The sequence below is a fragment of the Eschrichtius robustus genome, chromosome 21, assembly GCF_028021215.1.
Source record: "Eschrichtius robustus isolate mEscRob2 chromosome 21, mEscRob2.pri, whole genome shotgun sequence".
In the NCBI taxonomy this organism is placed as follows: Eukaryota; Metazoa; Chordata; class Mammalia; order Artiodactyla; family Eschrichtiidae; genus Eschrichtius; species Eschrichtius robustus.
Genome location: NC_090844.1, coordinates 29,235,485 through 29,253,130, shown reverse-complemented (window position 1 = coordinate 29,253,130; position 17,646 = coordinate 29,235,485). Strand labels below are relative to the sequence as shown.

Genomic DNA, 17,646 nt, shown 5'->3' with positions numbered 1-17,646 from the left:
ACAGAAAGCGCAGTTACCTGTCCTGTGTCGAGGATTCTTGCTTTTGCAGCTACATTTTCCAATTAGCTCGGGAGTATACACATCACTGTGACAGACGGCACAGTAAAAGAAGGCTCTGGACAATGAAAGCAAATCAAGAATGACTTATGTGAGGCTTCACACTAAAGAAACACGGGGCTGACTCAGTCTGCCTGCCATTAAGTTGTATTCGCTTTAGGACTTTCTCCCCGTTAAAGTAATAAAAAAAATTTTACCTTTTGACATCCTTTGCAGATTCAGCAATAAAGAACCCTAGTGTGTTCTTACGGAGCTTAACTTGAGCAGGTGGATTTAGTATCAGCCCACTGGAAACAGAAAATAATAATACAGTAATTTTCCCCTCCAATTTCTGGGGCAATATCTGTTTTTACCAAAGGATTTTCTAAGTTGCAGAGTTAATAGGACTCAATCCCTTTTGACTGCCAAAATTTACTGTAGAAAATGTGAATCTGACTGCATTTAATTCAGCAACTGCTGCTGAATATACTGAGGGGGGCCAGGTCACAACCCAACTGCTGAGCTGCATACACTCCCCGGACTGTGTCCTGCATCAGAAATGGTCAAAGCAGTTCAGGTGCAGGAGGCCTTGCTGATGGAAGCTATCCAAGGCCAAACAGGCCAAGGCCTCACAGTTGCTAGCCTCACGGTCATCCTAGTGGTGTACATCCTTAGGCTATTTGTCCTTTAAAATTAAATTCATCTAATTAACTAGCTGGATTCAAAAGTTCCTTTTATTTGCCTATACAATTTTTGAACTTGTTTATCTCTGACTTCACTTTTGTGTATCTTGATTGCAAGATTTTTGAGAGCAGCAACCACATGAATTGTTTCTATTTCTACACTACTTGAATATTTTGATTGTCTATTTTACTATGGTTTTGTGTGTTTGAAAACGCTGCCTTATAAACTTCATCCGTGATGTTTTTTGATAGGGTGCTCCATTATGACTATCTGAGCTCCTCATGCTTCTCCCTGCTGGTCAGGATCTCCCGTCTTCATTTCCTTTCATTCAGACCTCCAGCACGGTGAGGTCTTACAACCCTATACCTCCCCTCGCTTCGTGTGTGCATGGTCAAAGTACTCCTTTCCTCCTTTAAAACACACCTCTCCTTTCGTATTCACATTGGAAAGAGGTCAAGTCTTCCTTTGGGCAAAGCTTAGTCTGTTAGGATATTCCAAAGTAACGTGCAGGCGTCAGAGCCTTACAAAAACAAAAGAGCTTGTGCAACAAGAGGTCTTCAGCTCTGTGCCAAGAGCAAAAGATGCTGAAGAGCTGAGGTCAGGCAGATGATTGCACGAGACATCGTGTGGCACTTTCTGACTGACTGACACTCACACGTCACTGCAATCACTGCTTTTAACTTTGAAAAGGAAAGGACACGGATTTGTGCCTCCCCTGCCCCAGTATCATCGGTTGATACGCACTACCTAACACGCGTATGTTTAAGTTGTATCTTCATACCTCCTTTTTTAAAGGCAGGGTCCTCTGAGCTCACGTTAAATGCTTAGTTATGAAGACACTGTCATAATAATCTCTCTGGTTGCATTTGAAGAAGAGGTGAACATCTTTCAAAGAAGTTATTGCTTGATCCTCCCCCCGCCCCCTTCATGAATCACGACCAGCTGCTCTATTAGAGAACGCAGGCCACTGGAACTAACTCAGAACATTCTCTGACTGGGGTCAGATTCAGCTTCACCTCTTACCAGGTGACAAATTGTTCCCTAAGACAGATCCTGAGGATTATCCAGAGCTTTTGCACATCTTAGAGTCTAGTCAGGCGCATCAATTAGAAGAAAAAATAAAAGGTGAGAAAAAATAGGTTTTCCCCTAGTTTTTCAATATACTTGCCTGAAGCCCAGCTTTGAGATGCCCTATTTTCCTTCCGTGTACAGTGACTGTGGTGGATTTAGCACAGCCTGGTGATCAGAAGTGCCCCCAGAGTAAGTTCACATTCTCGCTTGGCCCCTGGGTGTGGTGCAAGCTTGGGGAAATTATTTAACTTTTCTTGGCTTCTCCTCTGTAAAAATGGGGCTAATTGTACCCTTCTTACAGCATTGTTGGGAGGATTCGGGAGGTAATGTAAGTGAAGTGCCTAAAGCAGTGTCAGTCATGAAGTAGCAATCATGTAAGACTGCTATTACCAATATCTTTGCCAAATCAGGATTTAATTCTTTTGATGCATCTGACTCTTTGGTGAGAAACCAAAATTAAATCTCTGTTGGAGCAGCTGCCTCTTTTATTGGAGGTAGATGTATGCTAGGTAGTAAATAGCAACAGAACTTCTTGAATATATGTAGAACTTAGTTGCTTATTCATGTTTCTGGTCCACAATGTCCTGACAGTCATTGTAATAAAGTTTATAGAAATCTAGGATGTTAAATGTGGAAAGGATATTAAGAGCATTTGGTATAACCGTTTCTGAATGCCAGTGAATAAAATGACTATATCATGGGGACTCAAAAAAATTCATAGATTTTGGTTTTATAAAGTCAGAAGTGAGCTTTTGAATTCTATGTCTTTCAAACTTTGCAAATAATTCCGATGCATAACCCAGGTCATTGAAGGCCAAAGATGTTAAAACCTGATCAAGTTTTGGGCTGGTCTGAAACCCAAACTACCTGGCTCGTGAGGCTAAGATACCATCCTCTTTACTCTCACCTATTTCCAGTAGAAAGGGCACTTGTACATGGGTTTCGATTTCGAGATTTCCATGAGCATGGCAGAATTGTTAAATAAGATTCAGCCAGCCAGATGGTACTATTCTTTACTCTCCTTAAGCACTTGCTCTGTACTGTATCCCACTGACCCCTTTTGCTCAGATACCTTCTACATCCTCTCTAACTGACACACTGTTTCTTCTTTCTAGCCTTTCATATACTTTGTAGTCCCTCTGATATCATTCAAAATTATTGAATTTTGACTGTTTCCCTATGATTTTAGGGTTCCTGGTAATGTCAGTCTTTGAGCTGGAAGGGGTCTTAGGGATTAATTAATGTGACTCCCTCCTTTTACAGGTGATGGACACTTCTCTAAGGCCACTGGGCTGGCAAATCATAATCAGGATCAGAATCTAGCCTATTGATTCCAATTTAATTCAAGGTAGTTTTTCACTAAAAAACACACAGAAGCCAACGTAAGTGTTTCTTGTTCCCCATCCCACTTAAGCCTCACTTCCTATTTTTCAGCATCTTTTATCTCGATATAATTGTGGCTGATTCTGGATTTCTTTTTTATTATATGATAACTTCTCTTACTTATATTATTCAGTACGCATTTTCAGGAAATGCTGATGGTCTGATAAGGTTACCTCTTTCCTTTACCAACAGCACACTTTGCCCAGCAGGCCAAATTCCCATTTTTCCATATTTTGTGGATTAGTTTCTAAGGCTAGAGTTTGTGGGAACATTTTTATCACAGATAATTCTATTTCATGGTATGGTTTCATGGTCAAGACTTACAAGATCTGGTAATATACTGAGGAACAGATCTGAGAGGGTGACCATTTCTTCTGTCTCCTGATCATGAGACACAACTGGGGCAAGGCCATAGGAACAAAGGCAGAGCTCCTGCCCACCCACTAGGGCAACCATTCTAACCTCAATCATTAGAGACAGTATTAAATGCACCACAGCAGCCTGGGTGCCTTGAGAGCCTGAGGCCGGCTCTCAACAAACAGCAAAAAGCTTAGTTACGGCTGTATGTTTGGAAGAATCTTAATCATAAAGATTCTCCTCAAAGACTCTGAAGCGATTTGAAGTCTCACTGGTACCAGTAACCGTGACACACGGACTTGTGTTCGATGGCTATCAGCATGAGGTGCATCTTCACGAAGCAGAGCCTGGGAAGGAAGACAAGCAATGGTGAGGCAAGAGAGGACAGCAGAGCACCAGGTCACAACAATATGACGGACACTCTATGCTCTTTGCCTGGGAGGACACCACCCCCTCCGCAGGGAGAGCCCCTCAAATATGGAATGTTCACTTGAAAGTGAATCCATCCTGGAGTAACGCAGAGCCAGTGCACCAACTGGGACAGAGGTGAACCTGTCCCGCACAGACTGTAAACCTCCAGGCTGCAGACACTCAGACTTATTCATCCTTATACCTTCTGTGTTTTGTCACTGAGCCTGGTCTACAGTGAGCCCTTTGTGAACACTGGGGAAAGAATGCATTGCACGAAAATGAGGAAAGTGTTTCCCTTAACTTACCGGCAAACATCAGGAAAGCTCATTCCAGCAAAGTCATCAGAGAGGCGTTGAGTCAGGATTTTGTTCCTCAGGCCGCTAAAGAAATGCTTCTGCCAGGGCTCTTTAGGGCAGATCTGTAACACACAGTCAGACCACATGAGGCACAGTGATGTGGGAAATGGGATATTCAATATACAAATTGTGTATTCTGCTCAGCACCAAACCAGTACCCACTGCATTCAGGTCCCAGAAAGGAGATTTGTCCTCATGCTTAACTAGAGAAATGTCAAAGGAAGAACAAAAACTCTAACATACATCTCAACTACTTCCAGAATGAAGTAGGAGCGTCACGACTTAGTTCCTCCCCAGATGGCATCCACGCCTCCTGCTGGAAATAAATTCTTCTTCCAATAATTTCAGCAAGGTAGACTGAACCAGGAACAATAAGTCCTGTTTGAGTCAGGAACAGTAAGATGGGAAGAATAATGTGGAATCTAACTCGTCTCCCCCTAGATATGGCTGTTTAAGATTTGTTTAAAGAACATGTTAGTTTCCTACTCACTGACTAACCATATACCACAAAGATGAAAATATTCATGACTTCTGCTCAGTATCGGAACCCTTCTTGGTTTAAATAAACTCAAAAAGCCATCCTGATCAATGGAAATGAGCACGTAAAAATCAAGGGCAGTGGTAGGCTTCTAGAGAAATGGGGGATGTGACAAAAGGATTTCTCTCAAAAAGAGCTAAATGTTGTCTAACTGGGGGGCGGGGGGCAGATGCTGCTGAGTAACTCATCTCTGACATCCGTGTGAGACCCCCAGGGATTCTGTTTTGCTCTCTTTGCATCCTCCTCATCCTCCTCCATCCGCAGCCATGAGAATCACCACCACGCTGCTCTGACCGGGCATGACTGGCCCCTTAAAGCCCAGAATCTCCAATGAAAGCCTGGAATTCCTAGGAACTCAGAAACACCATGGCAGTGGAGAGTTAAGGCCAGCTCAGAAACACTCCTCAGATGGCCATCTTGTGGTTTAGGAAGAACAAAACAAAAACAAACACACAACAAAAAAATTCTGCCCTGCTGATAAAAAGGACCACCTCTTTCCAATACACCTCCTCACCGTCTCAAGATACAGCTGACTCTCCTGCATTTTCCCCCTTTCTTAAAGTCCTCTCCCTGTGCAGTTCAAGTCACTAAGTCCTCGTGACCAAAGAAACTGGCTTAGGGCTGCTAATCCAAATGTTCCAGGTTTTGCAAGAGGGTAAAAAACAACTGTAGAGATGAAGATGTCTTGATTCAGTTTTTTTTTTTTTTGCAATAAAGACTTATTTAATTTATTTATTTATTTTAACATCTTTATCGTATAATTGCTTTACAATGGTGTGTTAGTTTCTGCTGTATAACAAAGTGAATCAGCTATATGTATACATATATCCCCATATCCCCTCCCTCTTGCGTCTCCCTCCCACCCTCCCTATCCCACCCCTCTAGGTGGTCACAAAGCACCGAGCTGATCTCACTGTGCTATGCAGCTGCTTCCCACTAGCTATCTATTTTACATTTGGTAGTGTATATATGTCCATGCCACTCTCTCACTTCGTGCCAGCTTACCTTTCCCCCTCCCCGTGTCCTCAAGTCCATTCTCTATGTCTGCATCTTTATTCCTGTCCTGTCCCTAGGTTCTTCAGAACCTTTTTTTTTTTTTTTAGATTCCATATATATGTGTTAGCATACGGTATTTGTCTTTCTCTTTCTGACTTACTTCACTCTGTATGACAGACTCTAGAAAAAACTAAAAATAGAACTACCATATGACCCAGCAATCCCACTACTGGGCATATACCCTGAGAAAACCATAATTCAAAAAGGGACATGTACCACAATGTTCATTGCAGCACTATTTACAATAGCCAGGACATGGAAGCAACCTAAGTGTCCGTCAACAGATGAATGGATAAAGAAGATGTGGCACATATATGCAATGGAATATTACTCAGCCATAAAAAGAAACGAAATTGAGTTACTTGTAGTGAGGTGGATGGACCTGAGTCAGTTTTTTTTAAATCAGAAAGGGAAACAGGATGACAAGATGGATTTTGGATTTGGATAGTAGAATCGGGAGCGTGAATAAATCAGTTAGATTAGATCTAATCTAAATTTAAGCTTAAGGCAATTCTCTGTGCCTAGAACCAACTGGAGATGCTCCTCAGACTACAATTTCTCTCCATATAATCAATACAGATCAACAGAGTCAGAATACGTGGCATTGACCCAAGGCCTTCTAATCTGACTGCCCAGAAGTTTACAAATATTCATTCAATACCTGGAAAAAAATCAGGTTATGAGTAGATTAGCAAGTCTTATTTCACAGATGCAGAAACTGACAAGAGAAAGTTTAAGTTCCTAATCCGAGCAAAATTGGACATAAGACACTGTGCCTAATCCGAGCAAAATTGGACATAAGACACTGATCATTAAACCTAAGTTAATAGGTTTAAGTAACTAAATTAATTTTAGTTAATTAATTTAATTAATTACAGAATCTAAATCACCAGAGCAGAGTACAACATGAAAAAATCTTGCCCTGTTTAGAAGTTCTGAAAGAGAGTTTCAGACTTCACTCCCCTCCACCAAAAAGTTATCATGACCACAAATCTCTCTTAATTCCTATCTTCCAAAAGCCACCCTATGAATATTGACAGGTGACAATCATCACTGAGGAGGTTCCAACTTTAGATAAACAAACAATAAAAAAAAAACCCAAAACCCAACAAACAACAACAGCAATAAAACCACAACAGGGCAGATTGTACATCCCTTACCTTCTATATTTCCATGAAGGAGACAAAGTTTTCATATAGAGTTCACACTCTATTTTCTCTAGACACAGAGATTAAAAATCACAATCCTCACAACACATATTGTAGTTATCCTGCACTTTCTAAGCTTACAACACACAGGCAATGTCCTCACAAGCCATTTCCTGGGCTACACACAGTGACCACTAAGTGAAGGTTAAAGCATGTTCGCTGTTATCATCACCAAGGCTCATTCCTACTGCCTGATGGTCGATTTTATTTCTCTGTATATGGCATCTCCTCACGTTCACAGGAGGAATTACTAGAGAAGGCTGTGGTTTCCAGTTAGCATTTTGCTGACCAGAGTATCTCTTGAATCTTATACCTCTTTTGCTTTTCCTTAACAGCACCAAGGGAGGGACCAGAAAAGGTGTACAGATTTTTTAAAATTTATTGGACAAAGGAAATAAAGTGCAAAGAGAAGCCGAGAAGAAAATTGGGTGTAAGAAGAGGCAAATGTGGACGCATAATTAAATGGAGAGAAAGGTGACTCTCTGGAGAGGCTTTGGACAATAGGATACCAGGCCCAGCTGAGGGTTAGAACATCTTTCCCAGAGCATTTCACAGGGATGGCATTTGGAAGGCATACTATGTGCTACAGTATTTCATCCCAGTAGTCCATTTAGCCATTTATTTTGTCTCAAACAAAGGTATCAAAAGACCTGACGTAGAAGACTGGGAGAAGATATCTAACAGCCAGAGGCACAGGGCATAGTGGTGAGACTGTAAGTCAGACAATTCTACATCTGCTACTCACTAACTTACTGTTAGTTAGCGGCCATGACTGGGATACTACCTAGAAATATCGAGGGAAACACTATGTACTTAAAATGCATGACACACAGTAGGCATTCAACATGTGGCTATTATTATTATGACTGCATAGAATATCCCAAAATAACCTGGAAAATTAGATTTTAATATTATTTGTATTATTATTTCTCTTTGATGAATGTAATTTATTATTATGTCAATTACTTGGTATTTAACATATATTTAAATGTATGATTTCTCCACTAATAACATAACCATTATTTATATTTCTACCTTCAATAACTCAAAGTGCTTCTACATTTATGAATACATTTACTATCATAACGTCATGGATTGCCGGGAGGAAGCAGGGTTATGATTTCTATTTTGCAGGTAAATATTCTTAGGCAACAATAAGATAAACAACTTCTTCAAGGTCAGTGTGGTACTTGGGACTTCAATCTAGATGTCTCAATCCCTTCCCAGCTCAAGTAGAAGTCAAATCTCATTTCTTGGGGCCTTCTTGCTTCCCTCAATTTTTATTTTCTATTTCTGATACTAATTTATGAGGACATGGGGATAGAGCCAAGATTCAACATCAGTTTACAAGGTTACCTTCTTGTTTTGCTCAACAAATAGAGATGTTAGAAAGGTACACAAGCCTGGCACCAAACAGCCTTGGGCGATAAATCCAAGCTTTAATTCAGCAAAGCAGATGATGTTGTCTCCAGTATTCCAGTTCCAGCTGGGGATCTTTGGCAGAAAAACCTGTTTCATGGTGGAAAGTAGTAGAAACAGACTTGTGGATACAGAGAACAAACTAGTGGTTACCAGTGAGGAGAGGGAAAGAGGGAGGGGCAAGACAGGGGAAGGGGATTAGGAGACACAAACTACTATGTATAAAGTAAATAAGCAACAAGGACATAATGTACAGCACAGGGAAATATAGCCATTATTTTGTAATAACTTAAATGGAGTATAATCTATAAAAATATTGAATCACTACGTTGTATACCTGAAACTAATACGATATTGTAAATCAACTGTACTTCAGTAAAAGAAAAGAAATATTAGAAATATACCTCAAGAAAGTTCCCCGAATTTGCAATCATCGTTTGCTTGTTTTATGTTTTTGAAATATAATTAACGTATAACATTATATTAGTTTCAGGTGTACAACGTTCAATATTTCTATATATTGTCAAATGATGACCACAATAAGTCCAGTTAACATCCATCACTACTGTAATTACAAGTTATTTTTTCTTGTGATGGGAACTTTGAAATTCTATTCCCTTAGCAACATTTAAATATAAAATAAAGTATTATTAACTATAGTCACCATGACTCTTTCATACTAGAAATTTATACCTTTTGTCCCCGTTCCCCCATTTTGCCCACCCCCACCTCTGGCAACCACCAACCTGTTCTGTGAATCTATGAGCTCAGGGTTTCTTTTTTTGTTGTTATTCAACATATGAATGAGATCATATGGTATTTGTTTTTCTCTGTCTGACTCATTTCACTTAGCATTATTATGCCCTTAAGGTCCACTCGTGTTGTTGCAAATGGCAAGATTTTATTCTTTTTTATACTTTTTGAGAAGACTGTGTATTCTGGTGCTTTTGAATGCAATGTTCTGTATTTGTCTAAGTCATGAGGTATAATATGTTGTCTAAGGCCAATGTTTCCTTATTGATTTTTTTATCTGGATGATCTATCCATTGAAGAAAGTAGGGTATTAAAGTCCCCAACTATTATTGTATTGCTGTCTATTTCTCCGTTTAGATTTGTTAACATTTGCTTTATAAATTTAGGTCCTCCTATGCTGGTGTTATAAATATTTACAAATGTTATATCCTCTTGCGGGATTGACCCTTTTGATAATGTAATGCCCTTCTTTTTCTCTTAATTACAGTCTTTGTTTTAAAGTCTATTTTGTCTAAGTATAGCTTACCCAGATTTCTTTTGCTTTCCATTGGCATGGAATACATTTTCCCATCCCCTCACTTTCAGTCTGTGTGTGTCCTTATATCTAAGTTTCTTGTAGGCAGCGTATAGATGGGTCTTATTTTTTTTGTCTATTCAGCCACTCTATGTCTTTTGATTAGAAAATTTAGTCCATTTATATTTAAAGTAATTATTGGTAAGTATGTATTTACTGCCATTTGTCAAGTGTTTTCTGAAAGTTTTATAATTCCACTGTTCCTTTCTTCTCCTCTTGCTCTCTTCATCTTTGATTTGATGACTTTCTGTAGCAGTATGCTTAGATTTCTTTCTCTTTATCTTATTTACTAAAAATTTTTGCTTTGTGGTTACCATGAAGCTTGCATAAAACAAACCTACAAGTTTCTTTTAAGTTGATAATAACTTAAGTTTGATCACATCAAAAGCTCTGTATTTTTATCCCCACAACCCAAGTTTTGTTTTTGATATTACAATTTACATCTTTTTATTTTATGTATCATTTTACAAATTATTGTAGTTACTTACTATTTTTGTCTTTTAATCTCCATACTAGCTTTGTAAGTGATTAATCCATCACCTTTACAACATTAGAATATTTGGAATTTTACTATATATTTACCTTTACCAGTGAGACTTATACTTTCATATGCTTACCTTTTACTAATTACCCCTTTCATTATAGCTTAAAGAAGTTCCTTTAACATTTCTTGTAAGGTTTGTCTATTGGTGATGAACTCCTTTAACTTTCGCTTGTCTGGAAACCTCTTTATCATTCCTTTGATTCTGAATGACAACTTTGCTGGGTAAAGTATCCTTGGTTGGCAGTTTTGTTTTGTTTTTTTTCTTTTAGCACTTTGAACATATTGTGGCACTGCCTTCTGGCCTGCAAAGTTTCTGTTGAAAATCTGCTGATAATCTTATGGGAGTTCCCTTATATGTAACAAGTTGTTTTTCTCTTGCTGCTTTTAAAATTCTCTCCTTGTCCTCAACTTTTGACACTTTAATTAGAATGTGCTTGATATGGGTCTCTTTGGGTTCCTTTTATTTGGAACTTTCTGGGCTTTGTGGATCTGAATATCTGTTTAGGAAAGTTGACAGCCATTATTTCTTCAAGTCAGTTCTCTACCCCTTTCTCTCTCCCTTCTCCTTCTGGGACTCCTATAATGTGAATGTTGGTCCACTTGATGTTGTCCCATAAGTCCCTTTAAGCTATCTTCACTCTTTTTCATTCTTTTTTCTTTCTGCTGCTCTGATTATGTGAGGTCTACACTCTCTATCCTGTTTTCAGGTTTGCTGATCCTTTCTTCTGCTTCCTCTGGTCTGCTGTTGAACCTCTCTACTATGTTTTTTTTTTTTTTTCAGTTCAGTTATTGTATTCCTCAGCACTGTGACTTCTATTTGGTACTTTATAATATTTTCTATCTCTCTGTCGAAATTTTCACTTTGTTCATCCATTCTTCTCCTGAGCTCAGTGAGCATCTTTATGACTGTTATTTTAAACTCTCTATCAGAAAGTAACTTATGTCCTTTTCATTAAGGTCTTTTTCTGAGGTTTTGTCTTGTTCTTTTGTTTGGAAGATATTCCTCTGTTTCTTCCTTTTATTTGACTCTCTGTGTTGGTTTCTGTGCATGAGACAAAAAAGCCACCTCTCCCTGTCTTGAATGAGTGGACTTGTGCAGTAGATGAATCTTACTGTTCAACCCTGCCCTACCCCTTGGTTGTTTCTCAAACCCTTGTCATTGTCCAATCTGCCTACTTTATTTTTAGTGGCTCCCAGTACTTAAGGGTGTGCCAAGACCTGTCCATGTCCCAAAGGGGAGGATCTCAGTCAGCACCTAAATTCAGAATGACTGGACTCCAGACCATCATGCAATAGCTTTTAAAGTATGTAAACATAACTCTTTCCAAATTTGCATTTTTATGTGATTAACAATATTAATGGGGCTCCAAATTTCACCTGCAACTGGCAAAAGCTTTTCGTGTGTAGACTCATTATAAAGTAATAAGTTCATACATTACTTAGATGAACTAAGTTCATTTAGTTCTACAGACTAAAAGGGGAGGAGACTGAACAGGCTATAATGTTACAATACCTTGTTATGGGACTGAAGTATCTGTATGATGACTCTGGTATTAGGGTAATAGTTCTTGATAGAGAGCACCCTACAAAAATAACAAATATGCTCATTAGTGATGTGCCATATCCAATGTCTTTATAATATAATTCAATTCAAAGTTAAGTTGATGTGTGGGTAAGCACAGGAAAACAGCACATTATAAAGGTCAGTGTTATGATCTTTAATAGCACACACACAGAAGAGTGCTATGGTTTTAGTGACTTAGTAAATTAAATCTATGGAAAGGTAAGCTTTTGGTATTAAGAGTGGTCTTCTGGGAGCAATTCTTGAGGAGGAAATAATCAGTTTCATGTATTTTAGTCTTCAAACTCAAACACATTAATTACAGAAAAAAACAGAGACTGAATTGCTATCTATAGCTCAAAGTAGCTAACAGACTGTCTAATGCAACTTTCTTATTTTACAAATTAAGAAACTAAGATCTATCTTATATTTACTGCATGTTACAAGTTCTCAGCCTTTTCTTGTTTTTTGTAGAGTCACCTTCAGCTATGTGTATTTATTTTGCTCTGGGGGCCAACAGTTCATCTGGGTTAGGTACAATGGCATTGCCCTCACAATGGCAGTTTGAATCTCTTACCACAAATTGAGTTCCTGCTCACAGATAGTTCACAGTTCAAGATGGTAACACTAACCCTAGCCATCTTGAAAATACTGCCAATAGTCAAAAGCACATCATACTGAACCATGCACAATCTTTCACTAGGACTACTGGAGAAAAACCCCAGTAAATAAAGTCTACAAATAAGGTTCACAAACCACAAATGCCGTCTTTATTTTTGAGGGGCTGTTAGTTAGAATGGTGCTATCTGAACAGTTATCAGTTATTCGTATGCTTGCTTTTTAAATTTAGACAGCTATTATCCCTACAGAACTCCAGGAAAGTAAGTGGAGAAGCACACTGACACACAGTAAACTCTATCCTGACTTCCTTTTTCATACATCTGCACAGTCTCTGGGGCCAAAAAATAAGGCAGAAACCTGGAATATGATGAACCCTGTGCTGTGATACATGACATCTGTTTAGTCCTATGCACGGGGCTTTATTTTAAAAGAGGTAAAAATAAGATCAGCATTGGAGCATGTAAGACACAGTGCCAGCTTCTTACCTCATGATGTTTGAAGTGTCTTCAGCATGTGAATCACTGCACAGAGGGTTGGCTATAATCAGGCATGCTTCTGCAGAGTCCACCTATTCTTCAAGATTAAACAGCAGCCACCTTGTTAATTATATATGGGAAATGCTCACGTGTTCCCCTTTGGGGTTTTCTTATGGTTTCATCATACAATTTCCAATAAGAAAGAGAGCACACTTGGGAAGGACTTGTGATAAGGATGTCTTTACATCAGAATCACAGTCCAGCAAATGCTGAAAGGGGCTGCACAGACGGACCACCAGGGTCTCCAACATAGATGTAGATTGCTTTAAAATGGAACAAGTGCATATTGATATTTTTCCTGTCATCCAGAAACATCAATTTATGACTAGTGATGAGTAATAAGATCTTTTTAAGCAACTTCCCATATATTTATTTACCTTTCAGAATAGCAAAAAAATTATTGAAGTGGCTCTTATAACCCCAAGTGGCAGGAAAGAGAAAGATTATACTGTGTTTGTCAATTTTTGCTTCAATTCTTTGTGTTGACTCTATAGATCTCTGCTTTAAAAAAACTGAACCTTTTGCTCCATATGATTGTGCGAAACCTAAAACATGAGAGGAAGTTGGCCTTGATCTTAAACGCAAGATGTCTAGAGGGTTGGCTGTTGCTCATCTCTTTTAGTCTCAGCCTAATTGGGATCTCTGCTATTTTCCTTCGTGCCTTTCCTATCAGAAGGCATATCAGTGTGTTTAGAAGAAGCTGGTAAAAGCTGACAGACTCCTAGAAATCTGTCATCTGGTAAGAATCCCACTTGGATAGAAAGATTTAACACACTTCTGCTATCCACAACTTTTTCAGATCTCTTAGACTGATAACATAAAACTGTGCTAGATAGAGAATTTAGTGAAATTAAAAAATTTAAATATAAATGTAGGTAAATAGTGAGGTCTGCTTGGTATCTGTCAAGAAGGATTTGGAGGTCAATTACTAACATTTCTTTATGATCAGTTTTTAAAGTTGAAGAAGTCGTATTTCCCCCAATTCAAGAGTCTGGAGTAATCCTTTGGGAAGAGCAATACACACTATCGTCTTAATTGCTGCAGCTTAGGAAAATGACAAGGAGGAAAAGAACTAGATCTCACCGCAACTCGCCTCAGATCCTCCCACTTCAGTGCAGATCCAGAAATGAAAGTTGTATAGGCCATGTAGCACTTAAATATGGTTTCCAATTCCAAAGAAGGAGGAACCCTGGACAAAGAACATAGTGCCAGATACGGAAAAAGAAGATTGGCTTTGGTTTAGAGATTGTTGTATTATTTAGTGCATTTAATAAAAACTCTAATCTTCTCTTGGAAAACATCCATCCTCCATTATTAATCCACGTCCTTAGGTGATGTAGATACCACTAGCCTAATTCCAGAAATGGGTCTGAAGCTCAGGGGTAATCAATCACAGAGACATGAAAAAATACAAATCAGATTAATGCAAAAAAAAAGGAGGGGGGAATTACTAAGAACAAAGAAGTTCAGGATCAATGAAAACATTTCAATTATTCAAAAAGACATAGCATTCTAAAACAACTATGAATTTGATAAAATAGCTTCTAAATATACAAAAAATTTTAACAAAACAAGAGAAATAGATGAACCTGCCACTGTGATGACAGATTTCAATGCATCTCTCTCAATTACTGACAGATCAAGGAGAAAAAATAATCATCAAGTTTGATATTTATAAATTCTGCAAACAATATTTAGGATATCTAATTTAAATTTTTTTCACCTTTATTGAGGCAAAACTGACAGTTAAAATTGTAAGATATTTAGTGTACAACATGATGATTTGATGTATGTATACATTGTGAAAGGATCCCTCCCATTATTTAATGAACACATCCATCACCTCACATATTTACCTTTTTGGGGGGTGATGACATTTAAATTCTACTCTCCTAGCAAATTTCAATTATACAATACAGTGTTATCAACTATAGTCACCATGTTTTACATTAGATCCTCAGACTTTATTCATCTTAAAACTGAAAGTCTGTATTCTTTTTACCAGCCTCTCCCTATTTCCCCCAATCCCCAGACCCTGGCAAACCATCTTTCTACTTTCTGTTTCTATAAGTGTGGCTTTTTAAAAAAATTCCAGATATAAGTGACACCATGTATTTGTCTTTTTCTCTCTGGCTTATTTCACCAGCTTATAATGCCTGCCAGGTTCATCCATGTTGTTGCAAGTGACAGGACTTCCTTCCTTTTTTAGGGCTGAATATTTTTAGGGCTGAATGATATTTCATATCATTCAAATATATATACCACATCTTCTTTATTCATTCATCCATAGATGGAAACTTAGGTTGTTTCCATATAATGGCTACTGTGAATAATTCTAATTTTCCTCAACAGCACACAAATATTTCACAAAATGATAATTTACTTGACCAATAAGGAAAGCCTCAACACACTGCAAAAAAAAAAGCTGCTGTACCTATAATGACCTCTGATCACAGTACAATTAAAGTAAAAGTTAATAACAAAAAAATTAAAAAATATTCATCATAGTTGGAAATTTTGAAAAACAGACTGCTAAAAATCTCATGAGCTATGAAGAAATTATAATGAAGTTTATAAAATTCTTAGAAATTAATTATGTGAAAACACTAAATATCTAAGTCTTTGGATACAATAAAAGCATGCTTTAGGGGAAAGTTACAGCTTTGGACATTAATATTGGAATAAACCCAAAGAAATAAGAAGAAAAGAGACAATAAACACAAGAGTGCAAACAGTGAAACAGAAAAGAAAAATAAAAGAGAGAAGATGAACAAAAACAAAGGCTGGTTCTTTGAAAAAAAAAAATCACTAATATAATAGGCAAAGCTGTAGTAAAATTGATGGAGAAAAAGAGAAGACAAAAATGACTCATAATATTGAAAGAAGATATAAATACCTTACAGGCAAAGTAGAGATTAAAAATAATAATCAAAGAACACAACAACCAACCAAATGCAACAGCTTTTAAAACTTAGACAAAATAGACAAATTACTAAAAATAAATCTTATCAGAACTAACTCTAGAAGACTATTAAAGGAAATGAAGTTTAGTTTAAAATCTCTCAAAATGAAACAAAAATGAACAAAACACATACATAGACGCACACCTTAAACAAAATTTTTAAAACCACCAGTTCTAAATGGTTTAGCAGGCAACTTCTACTGCACTTTCAAGCAACAAATAATTCCATTTTTATACAAAGTCTTTCAAACACCTTAAAAATAGAGAATGGTCCCCAACAAATACTACAAAGCCAAAATAACCATTATAGCAAAACTATTAATTTAATTTACCACATTAACAAATTAAAAATTACACAGCCACCTCAGATGCAGAGAAAAAATTGATTAAAATATCTTTTCACAGTTAAGAAATAAAACTCATGGTATGTTAGGAAGAGAAAACAATATCCTTAACCAAATAAAGAGTATCTCTAAAATAAAAAGGATGGCCTTAGTGGGAAAATATTAGAAAAGTTTTCTTTAAAATGAGAAATGAAGAAGAGATACAACTATTGCTTTTTTCTCAACATTATATTTGATGTCTTAGCAAGAACAATAAGAAAATAAAGATACACTGTACACATAAGGATTAGAAAGGAAGAAATAAACTCTCTTTATCTGAACTAATATGATTATTTACATAGAAACCCCTAAACACTACAGAAAAATAAATAGAGGCTAATTTAACAATATGGATGAATGGAAGATTAATATACAAAGGTCAATTCTGGTTTTTCATATCAAAAGCAAACAAGTAGAAAATATAATAAGACACTATTTCAAATATATCAGAAAATATCAAGTACTTATAAATATATATGTCACATATATTTATTACATATATACATATGTAAAATTACATAATATATAATAAACATCAGCAAGCCTGGGAAATTATACAATATTATTGAGACACTAAATGAGATCTAAATAAGTAGACAACCATAGTATATTCAGAGTTAGAAAGAATTTGTAACACAAAGAATCAATTTTAAACCAAAGTTTCAATTAGATTCCTCCCATCAATTTCCACAGGGTTTTTCATAGTTCATGGTAAAATGATTATAAAATTTATATGAAAGATAAAGGGCTAAGAAGAGCTTGTCAACTATTGAAAAAAGAAGAGCAAGGGGGGAAAACCTGCCCTAAGATATATAAGGATTAATTATGAATCTTTAGCAATTAAAAAAGTATAGTATTAGTGCAGTAAGAGATAAATTGATTAAAAAAAACACAGAATAGACCTATTTATACTGGTAGCATGTCAGATCAGTGAGGGGAAAAGGGTTTATTCAATAACTAGCATCGATAAAATGGTTATCTATGGAAGAAGCTGAAGTTTTATTCATGCGTCATGCCATAAAAAAACAAATTCCAGTATAATTAGAGATTTAAACATCAAAAAAAATTTAAAATTCTTAATAGGAAATGTAATTAAATATCTTTTAAATATTGGGATACGGAAAAATTCCTAAACAAGAACCAAAAAAATCATTAAATACAATTGAAATGATTGAAAATTTGAACTATAATAA

The 17,646-nt window shown here is 36.9% G+C and overlaps 1 protein-coding gene across 1 annotated transcript in view; it reads right to left on the bottom strand.

Annotated features, from left to right (window-relative positions):
• KCNU1 (potassium calcium-activated channel subfamily U member 1) overlaps positions 1-17,646 on the bottom strand; it is a 175,196-nt gene that overhangs the window by 83,291 nt on the left and 74,259 nt on the right. Inside the window, 8 exon segments of the mRNA XM_068531985.1 lie at positions 18-115; positions 255-344; positions 3,810-3,878; positions 4,248-4,360; positions 8,457-8,609; positions 11,904-11,973; positions 13,058-13,140; positions 14,192-14,297. Of these exon segments, the coding sequence (XP_068388086.1) occupies positions 18-115; positions 255-344; positions 3,810-3,878; positions 4,248-4,360; positions 8,457-8,609; positions 11,904-11,973; positions 13,058-13,140; positions 14,192-14,297 (782 nt within the window).